General features: G+C 33.0%; 1 protein-coding gene across 3 annotated transcripts in view; it reads right to left on the bottom strand.

Moving 5' to 3' along the window:
* The window catches only part of LOC148952891 (uncharacterized), an 88392-nt gene extending 65970 nt beyond the window's left edge, over positions 1-22422 (bottom strand). The window contains exons 1-2 of one of the 3 annotated variants that reach the window (XM_089088140.1): positions 22225-22422; positions 7193-7498 (exon numbers count right to left, since the gene is read on the bottom strand). In XM_089088140.1, coding sequence (XP_088944266.1) covers positions 7193-7457 — 265 coding nt within the window. In that variant the 5' untranslated portion in view covers positions 7458-7498; positions 22225-22422. Of the gene's footprint in view, positions 1-4209; positions 6403-7192; positions 7499-22224 lie in introns of those variants that run through there. The other 2 variants (XM_089088142.1, XM_089088141.1) reach the window with 2 other exon arrangements.
* Between the last annotated feature and the right edge of the window lie 1318 nt (positions 22423-23740).

Here is a 23740-nt window from a genome sequence, read left to right as displayed (position 1 = left end):
AGGGCTTAAAAGAGACAAAAATCTATCAAAGTGAAACTTGCGCTAAATTATTTATGTCACAAGACTCGTCAACTGCTATTGATAAAGCCGAAACCAATAGTCTTTGTAGTAAAAACTATTATCAATACTAAATTGACGAAAATAAAAGTATATATTTTTTTAAATACACTTTTATTACATGTACATAGAAATTATATATACATGATATATATTTTATGTATACCCATATTATTATATATAGGTTATATTATTCTATATAAAAATATTATATATATGTAACGTAACTGCGCAAAAAAAAATCAATTATCAGAACTAGTAAAACTTTTAATATGACCAAAAATGGAAGACAACTTCTAACAATTGGACAAATGAAAGTTATCAAATTTTTTTTTATGAATCTATACCGGAACCACAAACATTATACAAACATATACCTTTGAGATGTGCAACTAGAATGAAAAAATCAACAACTTTCTAATAAAACAGGACAACGACAGACACGTTAAATAAGAAAGAACAAGTGTTGTCAATAAGACAAAACAGAAGCCAAATAAGCCAGACAACGTTATTTAAATACAAAGATAAGCCAAGGCCACAACATAAACAAAGAGTAACACAAGCCATTTACCCGTCAGTCACCATCAAAATAAGCCAGTCTGGCGGAAAATTAGCCAATGTGGCAACACTGGACAGAACTGTTCATACTGCAACTGACAATCCGTGATGCCAATTTTTTCTCCCACTACTTTAGAAAAATTCTGCGCGCGCGTACTTGTGTTACTTTGGAATCACATCCAAGTAAGCCATAAACATACAAACAATTTCAGCCAGTAGCTAGTGAAGGGTTTGTGTTTAGGTTTACAAAAACTAATAAAAATCAAACTCGACGTTCTTTACGTATTTTTACAACAATATAAAACTTTAATTTCCTATCTAGCTGTTAATTTTAGCCAAAAATCATACATATTCTTAATTTTAATTTATCAAATTAACATGCAATTTTTAAAGAAAATTTCTAAATCCACTCTGGCCTGTTATAACATAAAAAAGAAAACGATCAAGAATGGTTTTTTTAAAGTACAAAAGAAAATACTGAAGGAAAAAAAAAAGCTAATATTTCTAGATAAAACCGCCACACTTATTCACCGCGAACAAAAAAAAAGAAACACGCAAAATGCCGAAGAAAAAAAAACAAAACAATTGTGTATTTTTTTTAACCTATTCTTTTTTTTTTACAAAAAAAATAATTGCACCTTCCGTGGATAGTTTTGTCAGATCCGCACTAAACGAGACAAACAGCCATGAGGCTCTGGAGCCAAAATTTGCCGACCACTGGGCGTGTGTGTTATAAGTAGTTTGTGTTACATTTCCGAAAGTTCAAAAATATATAGATGTGGCTATAAAGTAAAAAAGAAAAGAAAAACAAGTCCAAGGCCTGCTCGCTTTTATGGAGAAGTAATAAAAATTTTTAGTCGAATTAAAAGTATAGGACAATGAATTTTTGTTCTTTTTACCATTGGCAATTTCTAGCTCGGAAGCTAATGAGGGGGATTAAAATGCTCTTTAATGTCCTCAACTGACAAAAAAACTTCATTACATATAAACAGAATTTGCCGGAAAATTATGAATTTCTTTTCATATGAATAATTATACTCATTTTTTAGGATTGATGAAACAGAAATTCCGTAGTATATATATTATAAAGGACTTATTCAACAAAACAATAGTCTAACTAAAATTTAAAAAAGGCTTCAAAGTTTGTCCGACACTCCATTTTATTTGTGGGCCACAAAAACTGAAAATTCTGGAAACTAGCATTCATTTTACAGTTACTGGTATATACAATCTATCACCAAAAAATTGTGGGGGGGGGGGCAAAAGTATAAGAAACAAAATTATAGAGTTTTGAACCCTGAATGAAAAACATATAAAACACATTAAAAAGCTTTCGATTTTTTGCTGGAGGGAAAAAGCCGCAGGCTTTTTATTTCAATTCAGCTTTCATGGACAAGTACTTTTGGATCTTTTTTTTATTTTCATTATTAAAATAGTTACAAATTTTTAGGCGAATTAAAGATACAAAAACATTTAAGTGTTCCTTTTTTCCTAATTTATAGTAAAGGTAATTCTTACTTAAAAATCAAAAAAGAAGAATTCAAATGAGATTGAATGTCCTCAACGGATAAAAACTTCTCGTCACTGACATTAGAAGTATATAGTTTTAACCTTTTCATCAATGTTCATGTTCCTATCACTCTTGATCGGATTGTCATAATTCTTCAAGTTTTACGAAATTTGTCATTTTGTCACAAGCACAAGGGTTATATATGAAGATAAATTTTTCTAATAAAATCATACGTCTTATCACACAGCTTACACTTAAACAGATTGTGGCTAGGATGCACAAACTGCACATGGGCTACCAAGTTTTTATTATAGTTGCACTTCTTGCAGCATAACTCGCAACTAAAAGGGTTGGAATTTGCGTGTAAAGCAACATGTTGCTAGAAATAAGCAGACACAGCAAATTTTAAAATCATAGAACAATAAATAATGACAAAAATAAATAGAAATGAAAGAAGGTAGTAAATTAAATTAAAAAAAATTGTGAAAGAGTGGGTCAAACCATGAATCCAATTAAAAGCACTCAACTAAACCTATGCAACTACTAATATATCAAAATGGACAGTAAATAAAAACAATTTTTCGTATAGCAATAAGAATGAGCCGATTAAAAATTCTAAGAAAACCATGCTGAATTCCAGAATTTGTACATAAGACATAATCAACCAAATCCTCAATTTTATGATCTAGAATAACATGAGGATATATATCACAAAATAGATAAAAAACAGCCGCGTTATATTCATCTTAATATAACAATATCCTATTCTGTAGGTTTTTACTAAAAGGTATAATTAGGGATAATCCTTTCTTATCAGCTTCATTTTATTTAACGTCAAAACGAGTTATCACTTTTTGGCCAAATATAAACAACAAAAGAAGTCTTTTTTCACTCATTTCATTCAAACTAATATTATGATCAATTTTTACTTAGAAGGCTTGTGGGAAGAAATAAAATGGTCTTGAATTTTCTCAACTGATTCAAAATCTTCATTACAAATATAACATATAAATAGATTTTCAGCATTAGTATTTCCGACTGCCTAGATGGATTTGCCCTGATTTTTCGATTTCTTATGAGATTTGTCAGTTTTTACACAAACACGAGAGTTTACGTGTACATCAATTTTCCTAATGGTATCATAAGTCTCACTACACAGCTTACATCTAAATGGATTGCAACTGGGATGCACACGCTGCACATGGGCCATCATGTTTTCCTTATAGTTGATATTCTTGCTGCAGAACTTGCAGTTGAAAGGGTTAGGATTTGCATGTAAAGCCAAATGTCGATCACGATAATCAAATACAGCGAAAGTTTCGTTGCAAATGGTACAGCTATACTTCTTCTCTCTGAATTTCTTTTCTAATGGATTCCTTGTATGAACTTTCTTCTGCTTGTCTAAATAATTTCTTGAACCAAAACACATGTTGCACTGCCTGCACTTATAAGGTGTATTACCAGTGTGAGTATTCAAATGATTATTCTTCTGTTGTTTATGCTTAAATGTTTTGCTACAATATTCACAGCTATAAGGTCTTTTGTCACTGTGAGATATCATATATTTTTTTAAACCTATTATTTGAGCAGCTATGGTTGCATATCTTGCGCTCGTACGGTTTTTCTCTCGTATGGATCCTCAAATGGTCAGTCAAGTGGTACTTTACGTACCACTTTCTTTGACAAATACCACACTCGTGTTTTTTACCCTGAGTGTGCTTTTTCATATGTTGTGAGTAAACCTGCTTTGTTCCAAATTTTGAGTGGCACATGTCACACTCGAACAATTTTTCCAGTGTCTGTCCACTCTATTCTGTAGCATGCTTTTTCGAATGCTGATTCAAAAGGTACATGCTATAGAAATTCTTTCCGCATTTGTCAAATCATAAATTAAAACCAAAATAGACGTTTCATATCAAAAAATTTCATATTCTGTAATTGGTCATTTAAGATGTAATTATTGTTCATCCTTTTTTTTATCAGTTTATTTAATTCTAAAACGAGTTATCATTTCTTTGCCAAATATTAAGAACAAAAGAAGTCTTTTTCCACTCACTCTTTTAAAACTAACACCATGATCAGTTCCTAATTAGAAGGCTTATGGGAAGAGTCAAAATGTTCTTCAATTTCCTCAACTGATTTAAAATCCTCATTACAAATATTACATATAAATAGATTCTCAGCATTTGTATTTCCGTCTACCGCCATAGATTTGCCTTTAATTTTTGATTTCTTACACAATTTGTCATTTTCTACACAAGCACGAGAGTTTATGTGTACATCAATTTTCCTAATGGTATCATAAGTCTTACTGCACAGCTTACATCTAAATGGATTGCAACTGGAATGCACACGCTGCACATGGGCTACCATGTTTTTCTTATAGTTGAAACTTTTACTGCAGAACTCACAGCTGAAAGGGTTAGGATTTGCATGTAAAGCCACATGTTGATCACGATAAGCAGACACAGCGAATTTTTCGTTGCATATGTTACAGCTGTACTTTTTCTCTCTGAATTTCTTTTCTTTTGGATTCCTCATATGGACTTTCTTATGGTTTTTTAGATTAGATCTTGAACCAAAACGCAATTCGCACATCGTGCATTTATAAGGTTTATTACCAGTGTGAATATTTACATGATTATTCTTCCTCTGTTTGTCCTTAAATGTTTTGCTGCAAAATTCACAGCTATATGGTCTTGTATCACTGTGAGATTTCATATGGTTTCTTAAACCCTCTATTTGAGCAAAGCTATGGTTGCATATCTTGCACTCATACGGTTTTTCTCCCGTATGGATCCTCATATGTTCAGTCAATTGATATTTTGAATAGCACTTTCTTGGACAGATTCCACACTCAAGTGCTTTCCCCTCAGTGTGTCTTTTCATATGTTGTGAGTAAATCTGCTTCGTTAACAATTTTGTGCTACATATTTCACACTCAAACAATTTTTCTGGTCTCTGTCCACTCTCTTCTGTAGCATGCTTTTTCAAATGCCGATTCAAATCAGACATACAATAGAAATTATTTCCGCATTTGTTACATGTGAAATTTTTATCGCCTGTATGTCTTTGCATATGCATTTTAAGGGTATTACCTCTAAAAAAACTTAAACCACATATATTGCATAAGTATTTTCTACCCTTTACATGCCTTCGTAGGTGTAATAAGAGTGATGTACGTTTGACGTATGTCTTTTTGCAAATACCGCACTCATTCAAATTACTTTCTCTAACGATGTTATTTATTACTGGTTCTAAATTACTTGAAGGGTCAGCGTCTGAATTTTCTGATGGTTGCACAGCAGATGCAATTTCTGTTTTTTCACTTGCTTCCATCTTTTCGTGCATTTTCAAATGATTAAGTAATTCGGAAGGCAAAGCAAAGAAACTAGTGCATATGTTACATCTAATGCACAAGTTGCAAGTTTCCTCCCTGTGGGTGACTAAATGAATATAAAGATGATGTTCTTTTTTGAATTGAATTTTTGAATTTGAAGCATGACAAAAAGGACACTGAAACATTTCATTTTCATTGTTTGATTTATAAATTTCCAGCTGAGGTTGAAATAACAGATCGGGAGAAAAAGATTTATTGTGAATGTTGCAAAAATGAGTTTCTCTATGTTCTGGGTTGCATTTCCAGTGCTGTAAAAGACCTTTACGGTATTTATAAGTTGACCCACATGTAGCACATTTATTTAAATTATCGTGGGTCAAACCTCTATGATTTGTAGACACTTGATCATTTGCAGATTTTCCATTGACTGCCGTCACACGCAGAACCTGAGTGTGCCGTCGCATATGATTTAAAAATGATTTACGAATGGTATATGTCCTTTTGCAGATAGTGCACTCATAAGAACTATCTCTTGTTCCATTTTGAGTTTCGAAACTACAATCAAGATTACGCCTTTTCTTGGATTCTGAACGGTAAAACTGACATTGCTGAATTTCTATTTCATCATGACCTTTCATATGTTTTGATAGTGAAATTCGGAGGGAAAAGGATTCACTGCAAATTTTGCAAAGGTGAGTGTTTTCTGAAGACTTTATACTCAGTTTTTTTCTAAGCCTAAGTGACATTTCGTTCGAACGTGATCCAAAGGATTCCAATGTCACTTCCTCAGGCTGTGATAGTCTTTCACCACTTGACCGATTTATCGCCTTGCTATGACTAATAGAGCTCTTTGGAGGCATCATTCCTGGAATTTTTTCGGGGTCAGATTCGTCAGAGGACATCAGTTCATAAGCTTATTCACTGTATCTATCCATTTCTAAAAAAGAAGAAGAAACTAAAGACATGAATATTATGAGAAATAATATGGGTGCTCTAAGTCAATTTCACTGAAAAATAGTCGTCTACCTAAAGTCGGTACCAACAAACATTCAGTTTCGGCATTAGGAGTTTGACGATTAATCTAACTTCCGAAGCTGCCAAATTACCCAAATAGTATTTTCTTGAAATTTGGTAAAGATTAGTAGAGGCTCTTGAATGTGTCAACAGTTAAAAGCCTAACAATAGGCAAGTTCAAAATAAGAAAACAATAATATTTTATTTTCATACTGATATAATAATATTTTCAAAACTAAGCCAACCCGTTACACTGCCGAAAGGCTCTGTATCCCAGTTGCCTAGGCGTGAATTTCAAGATTTTCTGGTCTTTTTTTACTTATCACTTTCAAAGAATGTTTGATGCACATACCTGTAGTTTAAACAGGTCCTTTCAACACAGACCCAAAGTGAAAATATTAAAAACAGAGAGAAGGAATTTAAGTTAGTACGAGGGAATGGTCTAAATGCGACAAAAGTTTATAATTGGGGTCTAATTTTCTTATCATCATAGTTTTGATAGTAATTGTCTTGGAAGAGATGTCCTTTAGAATAAAGTTGAAGGGGTCCCTGTCACCCTCACAGACACACACACACACACATATATATATATATATATATATATATATATATATATATATATATATATATATATATATATATATATATATATATATATATATATATATATATATATATATATATATATAAAAGCATTAAAAGAAATATTATACCTTCACTACCACTGTTGTCTGTATCAGAATCTGAAGATTCATAATAAATATTTTTGTTCTTCCTTTGTCTCAGATTCAGTCTTTCTTGAACAGGTGATATTGATTGGGTAATGGGTAGACACTCTTTTTGAACGTGTCTTTGAGGTATATACTCTTCATCCAGATCTTTAAGGCCAATTTCTTGATTTTGGTTGTCCGGCTTTGATTGATTGGGGATGAGAGGAAGTACGGTATCCATTGCAACGGATGCTGAATTCACCTCCATGTTCTGTGTTTTGACTGAATTGAATGTACCAACTTCGGGATCTGGAATAGTAAGAGAAAAAATCCTTAATTCAGGTAATTTTGCATTACTAATATTGTAATGACTGTCATTCTCGAAAATAAGATAGTTTAGTGGTGTCGGATTTTCGTCGGATTTTAAAAAGGATTTTTTCGGGGGGAGTTAACAAAAAAATTATGATTTGAATGTTGTCTTTTTTTTTAGAGTTAGGTCAAATGGGAAGAGGAAGACATATAAGACTAAATATTCATGCTGCTATGGCACTGTCAGAAATCCCAGTGGCATAGGATGTACACCAGGTATGTGCTTTAAAATACTTCAAAGAGACTAGATAATTAAAAACAAATTAACATTTCCCAAATATGTTCTTTTGCAGGTATTTTTGTTTATTGTCTTTAGTTTGTTTTTGTTCTAGTATTACGGTGTATATGGGAACTTATTTTAAAGTTTTGTGAGAAAGTTCGTAAAAAAAAGAAGTTATTTGACAAATATAAGAAAATCAGTAAAATTGAACAATTACATTAGTCTCTGCAAAAACTAGATATCGGACACAGTAAGAAGGTTCAAAGCTGTTGAGAGCGAAGACTAGGACCCCCAAAAAATGTTTTGTACTAACAAAAAAGAATTAAGCAACAAGCAAATAAACTATTATTTTTTTTTTTTTTTATAACTTTTCTGTACAAGTGAAGCGTAGCAGGGGGCTGGGTACCCTCTGTCGTTGACTTTTGACACATAAAACTACAAGAAATGCATGAATAATTTTGTGTTTATACCGTTAGTGGGGAGCGGGGAAATTCCCCGCTCTCAGGGGGAGCGGGGAAATTTTGTTATTTTTCAATTTTCTACGAAAGTACAAACAAAAAAACAAATTTTCAAATAAAAATACTAAAATTGAAGTTTTTCAAAATCTTTAAAGGGGGAAGGGACCAATACAACTTCTACCACCTCACAATTGACGCCACTAGAGTGGTTCTACCCTTTCCGGTCTGCTTCTGGAAGACACACCAAAACAGCACAGAAAATACAAGATCAATACCACCTTATTTTTGACGATGCAAGTATGAGCTTTCTTTTTGTAGAGGTTTTTACAGCTAGATATTCAAAAAAACTAAAAATACAACCCGTTGGAAAAAGTAAAAAAGAATTGACAAGAAAAACAAACAGAAATATGTGACAAATTCCATTTCTATTATAACATTTAATAAGCAATTTAATCAATTCTGAAACAGATGAAAAGATTTCATCTATTTCTAAAGTGTTTCAGAAGATAAAGGAACAAAGTATAACATATACTATAATGTGCTCATCTTAATCTATATATTTAGCTGCTTAAGCACTCTAAAACACTGGATCTCGGCTCATACCAACAGTGAGCCAGTTCCTTGAATTTATTTCGTTGATTAGCATACATTTACTGATGAAAAATGCCTATAGTCTATCCTCTTCACTCTTGTTATCTATCTCATAATCATTTTACTGTTTATTTTTCAAAGTCCTGAATTTTTCAAGCCAATCACAAGAAATACAAGTTTTTTTGGAAACCTGCACAGGTACTTAAGAATTCCATTTCAAGTTTAATAGAGGCAGAAAGGTTACGACCAAGTTTTTGGCCGGCGTGATTCATTTAGTCTAGGATAATCAAAATGTTTATTTTTATAAATGGGGTAAAAAATTCAGCATCTTCTGTTCCCAGCTATATATATATATATATATATATATATATATATATATATATATATATATATATATATATATATATATATATATATATAATATATACTGTAAATCTATCTTATTCTTCAATTATATCATTTCTGTTCAATTGGCAGATGTACAGGGTGTAATCATATATTCACTTTTGAAAGTTTTAAAACAAGAAAATCTTATCTTCAACTGATGGATTTCAGGAAGTAAAGAACCTTAAATATAAGGGAAACAATTTTGTCCTAAGCAAACTTGAAAAATAGGAAGCATGGATACTGGACTCATCTATTTACTTGATGATAAGGTTTGAAAGTCGGTAAATTCGCATAAATATTAATGTGGACCATATTAGGAAGAGTAGTAAAACCCTGTTTTTTGTTGTTTTTTTTTATATTGTAAAAGAGCATGGATTAATTAAAAAAATTATCTGCTCGAAGTAAAAAGTAAAGTTGGAACTTCATCGAGCAATTGTAAACTTTGGAAATAGGTTTTTCTTGGTTAAAACCAATAATTAAAATTCTAAGTATATGTCAAAACGTTCATTTCCTAGTTAAAATAAGTATCTTTTAAACATTAAAACTTAAAACAAACAGACACTATTCCTTATATAAGGGGGGGGGGGCTACCCCTCCCAAATGCCACATTCCTTAAGCTAAAGATGATCTTTTTTTCCAATTCATTACATCAAGAAAAATTCAGAAGAAAATTAACATTATCCGAAATTAGAAGACAAGCGACAACAAGAATCAATATATACAAGCCTGATATGTGTCAAATGCCGGAGCCCGGCCTCAAAACAGGCTGCATAGTTTTTCTTTTAAAACTGGCATATATATATATATATATATATATATATATATATATATATATATATATATATATATATATATATATATATATATGTATATTCCTCATATGTATATATATTGATATATAAACATTTCAGGGGCGTTAATTCATTTAAAGAATTAATTAGAAACAATATGCATTAGAATCAACCTTTTATATGGGCATAAAACTGAAATTATCCATTTGCGTGTCGGTTGAGGTAAGCCGTAAATCAAAAAGCGGTGAAATACAAAAAGTTCTTTTCCCCATAAGCTTGTATTTAGTGTCACATTGAGTAGATTATTCATCTATCTCTATTTCGCTAAAATAAGATGTTTGCACAAACCCGTGTACGGTAAACACGGTGGAATTTATGGTGGTTATTTGCATGAGCTTACCCAAGCTGGTTAATGACAAGCTTGTGAATTCACTCTTCCGCTTTTTTCAGATTTGTGTCAACTGCTTACAGACAAAAAAGGCGTGATTAATAGCAAATGCAGTCGAATTGAAGAAACACAGAAGGGTTTAAGGCAATCGAACATCACTTTTCTTCTAAGGTTGCCTTAAACCCTTCTTCAATCACTTTTCTTATAAGTCACTTTTCTGCTAAACTTAATGCCTGTGGCACATTATAGTTACACTGTTAGCTACAATCATAATTATGCACGACTCTAACACTAAAAAATGTATCTCATTCATCATTTGCTGAAAGCAATTTTCAGCTATATTGAACTTTCAAGCATAAGTTTTTTGATCATCAACACTTTTCTTCTAAGGTTAATCCCTGGGCTATATTTATAATACACCCACTACATTTGCAAATAGAACAGAAATTGAAATAAGGCAAATAAGTATCCCAAGAATTGGGATGATCCTGATAATAAGCTTTTAATACGGATTTTGTTACCTTCACACGATTCTCACATAACCCATTCGATTGAGGATTATAACTTGACGAAAAATGATGTTTAATTTTTAATTTTTCACCCATCTGTGAAATGAGATTTGAACGGAAAGACTGATGGGAATCAGTGATCAAACTTCAAAAAGACCAAAGTATTCTATCACTGAATCGCAAAGAAAATTACACATAGCTTCTGCTGTTATCCTCGGCATAGCTTTCAGGATACAAAATTTTGAAAAATGGTCAACGCCAATTAAATATGAAAATGTCTGTTTTCAGTAGCCCCACATAATGTGCCCCCCTTGGGACCAGCCGAGTCCACCGAGAACACACGGAATGGGCATTTCGGCTCTTCATTTTTTTCTAACGTAGGTTTGACGTTCTGATGCCTTTTATTCCTACGCAAGCACAAATTACAGTTCTCACAATACTCTCAAACTTTTGCACCCATTCTATCAAATACAAAGATACAGCTCATTCGATCTAATGTCTTCTCCATAGACATGTGACCACCAATGAGTAAGTGATCATGAGCCAGTTTTATTGTCGAATCTACTAGGACACTTGGCAAGACTATTTTAGCTGTTCTAGGGTACCCTTTGTCCTTGCCAACGCCTCCTAGCGGATAACAATAAAGAACACCTTCCTTCAGAAACAAGCCGTCAAAAATTTTCAACAGCCAAGACACAAAATTGTTATCTGTCACTCCCCCTGGCACGGAACTCTTTTCCACCCTGTCTACGTCTGGCACGGAACTCTTTTCCACTCTGTAGACTTTTTTTCTCTCTGGCACGGAACTCTTTTCCGCCCTGTCGACATCTGGCACGGAACTTTTTTCCGCCCTGTCGCCTATTTTTCTCTCTGGCAGGGAACTCTTTTCCACCCTGTCGACTTCTGGCACGCTCTTTTCCGCCCTGTCGACTATTTTCCATGGTACGAAACCTGCAGGGTTTTCGAGGTTCGGTGCTCCACCGGCTACCTCTCTCTTCGCCCATGGGAGCTCAGAGCTTCCTTTCCCAGGATCCTCTGAACCCGTTAACCGCTCAGACCTTCCTTTCCCAGGATCTTCTGAACCCGTTAACCGCTGGTCCGTCGGTCGACCGTCGTCCGCCCCTTCACCAGCCTCATCTCTCTCGACACAACGCCTCATTACGTTGGTTCCTAATAAATTCTCAGTTATCTGGTCCCTCGGTCAACCTTAGTTCGCCCCTTCACCAGCCTCATCCCTCTCGACACAACGCCTCATTACGTCGGTTCCTAATAATAAATTTCTCGTCTCTTTTGATAATACGCCTTTCTAGATCAGTGCCTTATAAAAATTTGTCAGTTTCTCGTCATAATTTTTTTTTTGTCCTAAAATTTCTGCTTAAATTCCTAATATGACCCCTACATCCTGCACTAAAAAAAAAATCTACCTATCCCCCTGGTCATGTTTTACTCCCGGCCAGTTCTGACGGAGTCCTTCCTTCTGTCCTGTCCATCAAAATTCAGTATCTACGGCTGCTGACAATAATTCCTGCTTTTCTTCACAAATTTATTTCCCAAGAACTTCAAAACGTTATGCTGTCCTATAGGGTTCAGAAAGTGAATTGTAATCATTCCGGTATTATAATAAATATCTCTTAATATTTGGTCACGAGCCATAAGTAGAAAGTTCCAGGTCTCGAATGTCAAAAAAACCTACTAATTCGCCGGATAACACTTTTTATGGTTTTGAGGTACGCGTTACCCTCTTATAGAACTGATGCGCTGTTTCAATCCACAATCATATCAATTCAGCAAAATGTTTGAATTTCTTTCCTGCTGTCTTTCCTGGTAAATATGCCTGCGTCATTTCCTTTTCAAGTTCCTCTAAATTTATAATATTGGAGGAATCTCTATCATCAAAAAAATTAAGTAATATATATATATATATACATATATATATATTTACATGTATATATATATATATATATATATATATATATATATATATATATATATATATATATATATATATATATATATATATATATATATATATATATATATATATATATATATATATATATAATATATATATATATATATATAAGCATTAAAAGAAATATTATACCTTCACTACCACTGTTGTCTGTATCAGAATCTGAAGATTCATAATAAACATTTTTGTTCTTCCTTTGTCTCAGATTCAGACTTTTTTGAACAGGTGATATTGATTGGGTAATGGGTAGACACTCTTTTTGAACGTGTCTTTTTGAACTAACAAAATCATTAATTCAGGTAATTTTGCTTTAATAATTTTTTACTTAGACCCCGGCGCCGGGCCGTGGAGGTAAGTCCTGCGGGGTGGGGGTAAAAAACAGCGCGCCGCCGGTAAGACGTCGGCGGCGCGCCGCCGGGGCGATCAATGTTGATCGTAGACTTTAATGTTTTCATCAATCTTTCTCAAATCACAGCTTAAATTTACAACAGATTCGAGCCTATTCAAGAGTTCAAAACTTCACAAGTCGCTGAATGAAAACTGGTCTTCTTTGTTATTCATCAAGAGAAGTAGAAATCTGGTAGAAACGAAATGGCTGTGGCGTTTCAGAACCCTTGCATAATAGTTGAAGTATCTATTAGCTATGTATTCTTAACATAAATAATTATCAAAATTAGAAGTTTTTTCATCGAGCATTACTGCATACAAAACTTCAAATACTGTATCACAAAATTCGTCAGTTATCTGGGTAAAAGCTTTGAATATAAGTTTGAACTCAGAAGCTTAATTTTTTCATAATGCCCTTTGCCAATATCTGCTTTGTCACCTTTAAAAACAGTTGAAATGGGCGACTTAGATATTGATCGTTTTCTTTTTGCTATTTTAGATTCCTAAAAAGCCTTCCTTGTAATAAAAACGGGTTTTAAAAACAATTAAAAAAAAAAAAAAAATACAGCAAGTATAAAACACGAAAATCCTGTTAATTTTAAATTATCATAGGGATTGGACAAAGATGTTGTATGGAGTATTTTTGCTTGGCTTCTTCCTTCTTTAATTTACATGTGTTGATTCACATTTCAAAACATTATCCAACTGTCGAAATATACCATACATAAAACATAAAACAATATTTACAATACACAAAAGAACATACAATTGCAAGCAGAAATATATGTAAAACACAAAAAACGCATCAACCTGTCCTACCGATTTTTTCCACTATCATTTATAATAATTTTGAATAAGGAAAAATTAAAATTTCACCTAAAAAAATAATCACGAATCAGGTCACACTGACAAAATGTTGATGACCCAACTTAGCACTTGAAGGATAATGAAAGTTAATTTCAAATCAATGCGTCAGTCTCAACCAATTAGATTGGTCAAACTTAAATTAGTTTATATAATGGACTATATCAGACAATTGAACATTTTTTGAAGAGCATTCATATCAATTCAACGTAATCTTGTATGAGTCGAATATGTTTCTAAGTTATAATTAAACTAAAATGAAAAAATTATGAAGTTATAAACTTTTAACTAAGACAGCGAACGTTTAGAAATTTTCTTCAGAGGTATTCTCATTGAATGTCCTTTCTTTTGAGATCGGGGCAACGCGTGAAGGGTAAGCTGGTGTAACTATGAAAGGCCAAATATTAGTATGTGTAAAAAAAAAGGTATATTTCAAAATAGTGTGGAGGGACAAAAAATTTAGGGGTCAAAAGGTCGAAAAAGGTTCCTTCAGTCAAACTTGGAAGTCAATTCAAACTGCGGGATGTGATTATAATTGTCATGTATAAAAATCAAAGTATCAACTTTGTATGGAATGATGCTGCTTTTAATAATAGAATTCAATATATTATTTTTTGAATATAAAACTTCCCTCCGCCCCCCCCTCTGTAAACCACCTTTATATTATAACGTCTCTTCTTTAAATAAAAAAAAAAATAACTTTTTTGCCAACCTGCTTTCACTTAAATTAAAAAAAAAAAAAAAAAAAAAAAACACAGTAATCTAAATTAAATATACTACATCCTTCGGCACACGCGCTGTATAACATATTTACCGGATACCTCCTATGATTTAAATAAAAAAAAAACTTTTTGGTTTCAGATATTTCAATAAAAAAATCAAGATATTCTAAATTAAATATAAGAATTACCTCGCCCCCCCTGGCGACCCTGCACCGTGTTCGGGGCCCGTGTCTGGTTTAGATTATATAAATAATTAACTTTTTGTCAGCCCTTCTTTAAAAAATAAATAAATTTGACATGCGATCATTTAAATATATTCTCTCCATAGCGCCCCCCCTCTGGATACCATCTTAATATACGACCGTCTCCTCCTTAAAAAATATTTATGTTATTTAAAAAAATAACTTTTTTTCATCCCTTCTTTAAATAAAAAAAATATCCAGTTAATATCAATTAAATATAATGTATCCATTTCCCCCCCTATGGAAACCATGATCTTGATAGGATACCGTCTCTGCTTTAAATAAAAAAAAATAATAATAAACTTATTGGCATCCCTGCTTTCAAAAAAAAAATTCGCGGCCTTATAAGTTATATATTTGAGATCCCACCCCCCCCCCTGGATACCACCTTGATAGGATGCCGTCTCTGCTTTAAATTAAAAATAATAATTTATTTCATAATTAACTAGGTCACTATATGGTTAAAACAAACACTGTAAATAAAGTTAAAAAACTTATTGTTCATTGAAAAAAATTGAGTTTACGAGTAAAGTGGTAATAATAAAACAAAAAAAATTCAAAATAATTTATATATACATAAAAATTTTGGACAAATGAGTCATATATTCGCCGTGTCATTCACTAAGATCCAAAGAATCTCATTAAAAGGGAGCACACACAAAAGCCAAATTAGGTCAGTAGCCTATGAGACCTCGAAAAATACCCCAGTCACTGATCAAGTCCCGAGGGGGGTACCTGTGTCTATCAAAATATTTAATTTGTTTCACTGGTGAGTTGATTGTCTTTTTTGGCATCCCTGATTTCAATATAAAAATGATGTATACTCGTTTATAAATGATATACCCCTATCCCCCCGTGAGTAACTACTTTACACTTGTTTTATTTATCAGAGGGGGGGTGTAAAGTCCGTGTATTAAATAATAAATTACCCACCCTTTTCACGCTCATATTATCTATAACATTTTTTTATAAAGATACGGTTTTTTTTTTGGGGGGGGGTAAAATATGGAAATAAATAATATTTTATTTTATTTAATATATAAATCATTAAAAAAATTAGCATTAAAAAATATTATATTAAAAAAGCAAAAGAAAACAAAATTATGCAAACTTACAATTCAGCTGTAGAAACGATCTTTCTGCTATCAATTTCAAAATCAAGCTGTAGCGAATGTTGCGTTCTATAATTCTATTCAACATGAAAATAAAATTCTTGACTACGAATGATGTAAGGAATTGCAAGTGGGAAACTGGATTCGAAATTATTTAAACTCATATCATAAAGACGATACTTTTTTTGTCAACATATGAAGAACCGTGTATATTGCAGTATTTGCAATGCAATTGAATATTGCATCTGTCTGGTTTTTATGCAAAGTAAAACGAGACTAAAATCAATGAACCAGAGAGCAGGGAAGACTTATGGTATGCAAAGTAATATTTGGCAGGGAAAGTTACTGGTGATAAATCGCTAGGGTTGGCACCGTGATTGCGTGATTTTCGGGGATTCGGGGAACCAAACTTTTTTTCGGGGTGACGCATAGATTTTCGGGAAAATACAAAAAAAATCGGGGATAGTGCAAGCCCTGCTTGATTTTTAATCAGGAAAATCGAAATACTAAACCACACAAGAAGGAAAAGCTCCGACTTTGCGGTTGACGCAACCCAAGCGTGCCGCACAATTAATCTGAACTTGACCGAACACCACCGCCGGGTGGGGCGGAGGTGCATCTGGGGCATGCCAGTGGGGGTCCGACCGGGGGGCGGGTGGTGCTGGGGCCTCGGGGGGGGAGTAGGCGGACTATCCGCCGGCGCAGCGCCGGGGTCTAATTGTAACAACTGCCATTCTCGAAAATAAGATAGTTTAGTGGCGTCGATTCTCGACGTTTAGAGGTGGGCGGATGCATTTTTCAAAGCTCAGGGGGAGAGGAGAAATTTTGTTATTTGTTCAATTTTCAACGAAAGTACAGACAAAAAAACTTATTTTCAAATAAAAATACTAAAATTGAAGTTTTTCAAAATCTTTAAGGGGGGAAGGGACCAATACAACTTCTACCGCCTCACAATTGACGCCACTAGAGTGGTTCTTCCCTTTCCGGTCTGCTTCTGGAAGACACACCAAAACAGCCAAGAAAAAAAAAGATCAATACCAACTTATTTTTTATGATGCAAGTATGAGCTTTCTTTCTGTAGAAGTTTTTACAACTAGATATTCAAAAAACCCAAAAATACAGCCCTTTGGAAGAAGTAAAAAAGAATTGACAAGAAAAACAAAACAAAAATATGTGACCGATTCCATTTCTATTGTAACATTAATAAGCAATTTAATCAATTCTTAAACAGATTAAAAGATTTCATCTACTTCTAAAGTGTTTCAGAAGATAAAGGAAAAAAGTATTACATATACTATAATGTGATCATCTTAATCTATATATTTAGCTGCTTAAGCACTCTAAAACACTGGATCTCTGCTCATAGCAACAGTGAGCCATTTCCTTGAATTTATTTCGTTGATTAACTTACATTTACTGTTGAAAAATAACTATAGTCTATCACCCACTCTTCACTCTTGTTATCCATCTCATAGTATTTGTAACAGTTTATTTTTCAAAGTCCTGAATTTTTCAAGCCAATCACAGAAAAATTAAATTTCCCAAATCTAAGCAACCCTAGTTATCATTTGGAACGAAAATATAACCAAACCTAAAAACGTTTTGTCTTTGTTGATGTCTATACTGGAAACGAACTGGAAACGAGCTGTTTTTTTTTATACTGGAAACGAGCATGGAATAATTAAACAAATCATCTGCTTGAAGTAGAAAGCAAAGTTGGAACTTAATCGAGCAATAGTTTTAAAGTAACTCAATAAATTATAGTTTTTCCCTTTTTTTGGGAGTCAACAAATATATGTATATATATATATATATATATATATATATATAGCATAAAGCATATTTTTATATGGTAAGCATGCAAAAGCATATTCTTACCCTAAATTATAGTTTTTCTCCATACTTTTGGGAGTCAACAAATATATATATATAGTACCGGGAGCCAGGGGCCACCAGGCCCCGGCACGCTTCTATATATAGACTCTCACTGTCGCTTGTCTTCTCAACGCAGACAATTTGAGCCGTTTCTTGTTTTCATTACGTCCAAAATAACCATAAATTATAATAAATGCCTTTTTTTAATTAAAATTTTTTATTGGACCATTAACTTTTTACTCGGCTTGTCTTTTGTCATTATGAAAGACATATCGCCAGACCTTTGTTTCTTTTAATTATTCAGGTAGTGGGACAAAACTTCTTTTTCTTCCAACGATTTATCTAGTCGCGGTTTTTGATTTTACAAGGTATGGAAGTTATTCATGACCACCTTTTTTTCTTTTGATTATTAGGTGGTGGTACAAAAACATCTTCTTTCGCCTTCGCTTGTCTTTCGTCATTATGAAATACATTTCACGACCACCATTGTTTCATTTAATTGTTCAGGAAGTGGGACAAAAACTAAACGCAGACAATTTGAGCCTCGTCTTGATGTCATGACGTCCAATTCGAGCTTAAATTAGAAGTGATGCCTTTGTATCATTAAATTTTTTTATTGGACTTTTAGCTTTTGCCTCGGCTTGTATTTTTTCATTATGAAAGACATATAGCCAAGCCTTTGTGTCTTTCAATTGATCAGGTACTGGACAAAAACTTCTTTTTCTTCCAACAAATTATCTAGTCCAGGTTTTTTGTTTTACTATTTATGTAAGGCATTCGCGACCACCCTTGTTTCTTTAAATTGTTTAGGTGGTGGAGCAAAAACATCGACTTTTGCCTTGGCTTGTCTTATGTCATTATGAAAGATATATCGCCGAACCTTTGTTTCATTTAATTGTTCAGCTGATGGGACAAAAACTTCCTCTTTTGCCTTGGCTTGTCTTTTGTCATTATGAAAGACATATTACCGAACCTTTGTTTGTTTTAATTGTCCAGGTGGTGGGACACAAATTTTTTTTTCCTACAACGATTTATCTAGTCCATTTTTTTCGTATTTTCATATGTATGGTAGGCATTGATATCCTTATCCATATGAAAATCAAAAAATCAATCATCATTGCTATAATTATCAATTGGTCTGCTTTGTTACACCTCGGCTTATCTTTCGTCATTATGAAATACATATTTTTTTTCAACAAAGATATGGTAGGCATTGATAACCTTATCCATGTCAAAATCCACATGCGTTTGATACGATCTTTTTAATTATTAAATAAAAAAAAACAAGTTTTTTAAACTGAAAGTAAGGAGCGACATTAAAAATTAAAACGAACAGAAATTATTCCGTATATGAAAGGGGCTGTCCCCTCCTCAACGCTTCGCTCTTTATGATAAAGTTTTTTATTGTTTAAAAAAATAAAGTTATGAGACAAAGTCAAACTGTCGCGTAAAGAACAAGGCGTTGAGGAGGGGACAACCCCTTTCATATACGGACTAATTTCTGTTCGTTTTAAGTTTTAATGTCGCTGCTTACTTTCAGTTTAAAAAACTTGTTTTTTTTATTTAATTTCTGATCGTTTTTTAGTTAATGCAACTTTTATTTTGGCTCACCGTCATTGAATAAGTAAACAAAATTTGGATAAAAATTTTACTTTTCTTTTGCTAAATAGATGTCTCTAAATTTGATTACGACGTAGTTTACAAATTAACTTACGCAACTAACTTCTATATTCGTATATTTTTCTTCTAACAAAAAGTACAAAGTTGCAGATTTTTGCAGATATGAGCTTGAAACCTATGTAATAGAGTTTTCTGATACGCTGAATCTGACGGTGTGATTTTCATTAAAATTCTTTAACGTGTAGGGGATGTTTCCTCCCTCTTTAAAAAAATCGGGTAAATTTTCTCAGGCTCGTAGCCTTTGATGAGTAATACTAAACTTAATAAAATGTATATATTTAGAATCAGCATTATAAGCCCATTCTTTTGATACATTTATTGACATCAAAATTCCGCTTTTAAAGTTTCGAACACTATTGAGCCGTATCGCTTATTTTTTTATTGTTTTTTTTTTTATTACGTATATGAGGGCGTTCTCCCCTTAGTCAATACCTCGCTCTTTACGTTAAAAGTTAAAAAAAAATTTAATTAAAAATACCCAGAATCACAAATAACGTTTAGTTATAATAGATAGATCTTTTGAAATAAATAAAAAAAACTGTAGCTTAAAGAGCGTGGTTTTGACTTGGGGGAGAACCCCCTCATATACGTTATAATTTCTGTTCGTTTTAAGTTCTAATGTTGCTTCTTATTTTCAGTTAAAAAAAACTTGTTTTTTTTAAATTTAATTTCTGATCGTTTTTTAAATAATGCTTGGAAATCCGGCGCCCCCTTCATAGAAATGTCCCCTACGCCAAAGAAACTCCCTCCACGGAAAGATTCTCCCGAGTAACCCCCTCCTCCACCCCAACCTCCTGAAAAAAATCCTTCCTGAAAATGTCTGTATACTTCCCAATAACCAATAAATAATGCTGGCAAGTCCGGCGCCCCCTCCCGGGCAATTTCCCTCCCCCCATGAAAAATTCCTTCATGGACAGATCCTCCAACATAACCCCCGACCTCCCCCTCACTACCAGAAAAAAACCATCCTGAAAACGTCTGTATACTTCCCAAAAACCAATACTATATGTTAACAGTTAGTAAAGTTCATAACTTTCAGCCCTCCCCCTGGGGACTTCAGGGGATTAAGTCATCCTGAAAGACATATTCACCCTATTTTTGACCATGCTGAACAAAATGGCTATCTCAAAATTTTGATCTGGTGACTTTGGGAAAAAAATGAGCGTGGGAGGGGGCCTAGTTGCCCTCCATTTTTTTTTGGTCACTTAAAAAGGGCACTAGAACTTTTAATTTCCATTCCAATGAGCACTTACATTATATTCGAGGACCACTGGGTCAATACGATCACTCATGGGAAAAAAAAACAAAAAAACAAAAAAACAAATAAACACGCATCTATGATCTTTCTTTTGGCAAAAATGCAAAATTCCACATTTTTTTAGATAGGTGCTTGAAACCTCTGGAGTAGGGTTCTCTGATACGCTGAATATGATGGTGCGATTTTCATTAAGGTTCTATAACTTTTAGGGGATCTTTCCCCCTATTTTTGAAATTCAGCCAAATTTTCTCAGGCGCGTAACTTTTGATTGGTAGCACTAAATTTGATGAAAGTTATATATTTGAAATCAGCATTGAAATCTGATTCTTTTGATGCATCTATGAGTATCAAAAACGTTTTCTAGAGTTTCGGTTACCATTGAGCCGGGTCGCTCCTTACTTACAGTTCGCTATCACGAACTGTTTGATGATACTTTTGATTCTCACTGTCCAGGTTGATTTCAATTGACTCGCTGCTCTTCATCTTTATTTTTGACTCCCTCACTTGTTCGCAGTCGTATGCCTTCTAACTGCGTGTGTCTTAGCTCTTCATTTTAATTTTAACACGCTCTAGTTGTCGTTTTCGCATATGTTCTAACCGCCCGTGTCTTTGCTCTTCATTTTGATTTTTAACACGTTAGTTCAGGTGCTGGTTCCAAAGAATCATCATTTATAATAACAACAACTGTAAATTTTGTTTTTCTGGGCCTTCCAACAGACATTATATTATATAAATAACTGTTGCGTCGTTAACTCAACAATCTTATTTATACTATGCATGACATCATATAAGAAAATACTTATATGATGACATAAGAAATGCTTATATGATGTACTAACGTAGTACATGACATTTGCAAAAAACAAAATTCAGGCTCTTAACAATTTTTCTCAAGACTTCTGACCAATCTAGATAATTTTTTGATGCGAGAATATCCCAAGATACCAATTTTTCCGAAAAAATATGGAGCCGTTTGACAAAAAATAAATATATACATAATTATTACTCACATATAATATATATATATATATATATATATATATATATATATATATATATATATATATATATATATATATATATATATATATATATATATATATATATATATATATATATATATATATATATATATATATATATATATATATATATATATATATATACTAGCACATTTTTATATGGTAAGCATGCGAAAGTATATTCTTACCTTTAAAAATCGATGTATTCAATATCAGTTGATCAGGGAAAGCCTCAGAGATCTGGACTGCAATATCCGATTCAGTTTTAAAGTCCAGCACGCGATCTGTCCCAGATGGTCGAAGTCCTTGTGACAAAATAGAGTCTTTAACATCGTGGCTTATAGAGTCTTCACTTGATGATGGTCCTTTGTCTTCTAAGTCTCAACGGAAATAACATGTATTAGTCATCCGATGAAAATTTTATAAAAATAATGACAGACAAATAGACAATTTGGATAAATGACAATTGAGAAAAAGTGCTGGTAGGCTTACAAATGCCATGATAGAAATGAGTAAGTTAAAACAAGGAAAAAGACATAAAATGAAGAGACAAAGAGCTTTCAATAGGGCGGACGGTATTGGTAAAACTGTGGTACCGCTAAAAAAAAATATTGGTGGGAACGGTGATAGTAGAACTTGTGGCACCACCATAGATTAAACACAGGTGGCCATGAACTTGTACTTCATACACTTGAATTAGGCCAGTTAAAATAATATACCTTTATTAGTTCCTTTGTGATAAAACAGTGGTTCCCCTTTAGTTTTTTGCAGGCATTTTTATCCCTGAAAAAAGGAAATGAACTAGTTCTCTTTATTTGTTCGATGTTTCAAAAATAAAAAAAATTTTTAATTTTTTTTAAAAATATATCTATATATAAAAAATAAAAAAAAACTGTGTTTTTCAATGTCAAAAAGCGAATAAAAAACAAATTGATAGTTTAAAAAAAAAAAAACAAATAAAAATAAAATCAAGACAAAATTTTACTAAAAAAAAATAATTTAATTAAAAAATTATTTTTTTTGAACCCATCGTAAATAAAGATAAGTGATAAAAGCAAATAAGCACAGCGTAAAGCTCCACCAAATCCAGGAGAAAGAAAGTCATTTGGACAATCAGTGAAATAACAAGCTCATAAAATCTGCTTCCACCGTCAAGCAGGTTACCATTAGGATACTGCTCTCGTTGTGGCATCACTCAGGGAATGATTTACTGCCTTACTCAACAACTTCGGATCTAAGGTGTCTAATATTTTGAGTTATATTTCGAAAATATACCTATTGTCAAACAATTTCCGAAGAAAAAACTATTCTAATCTAGAAAAAGGTGGTAAAATAGAGAAAAAATATACACATCACCACTTGCTCTAGCCGCCTCCTTCCTTTCTACAACAGCTACCTGCAACTCTTAACTCGAACCCCCAAACCTTTTCAAGATATTATAAACACACTATTTTGGTGACCTCGATATGCAGAGTGTATTTTGATTTATCTTAAGTCAAGTCTAGAGTCCACTTGACCACCCTCTCCTCATTGAACCTCCTCTCAAAATTTCAACCGAATCACTTACGCTGGTTTGTTATTTGCAGGCAAGGTTTTTTATAACTTTGATACATAAAATGTATTTGGATTTAACTAAACCCTGCCCTCCATAGTCCTTGAAGGTTTAAATTTAATACTCCGAGCAGTTCCTCAGATATTGCATAT

Source organism: Artemia sp. Qi Xiang Cuo, chromosome 4, assembly GCF_049724085.1.
Source record: "Artemia sp. Qi Xiang Cuo chromosome 4, ASM4972408v1, whole genome shotgun sequence".
NCBI lineage: Eukaryota > Metazoa > Arthropoda > Branchiopoda > Anostraca > Artemiidae > Artemia > Artemia sp. Qi Xiang Cuo.
Note: the sequence above shows the minus strand (reverse complement) of the source record. Positions and strands in the feature narration are given on the sequence as shown.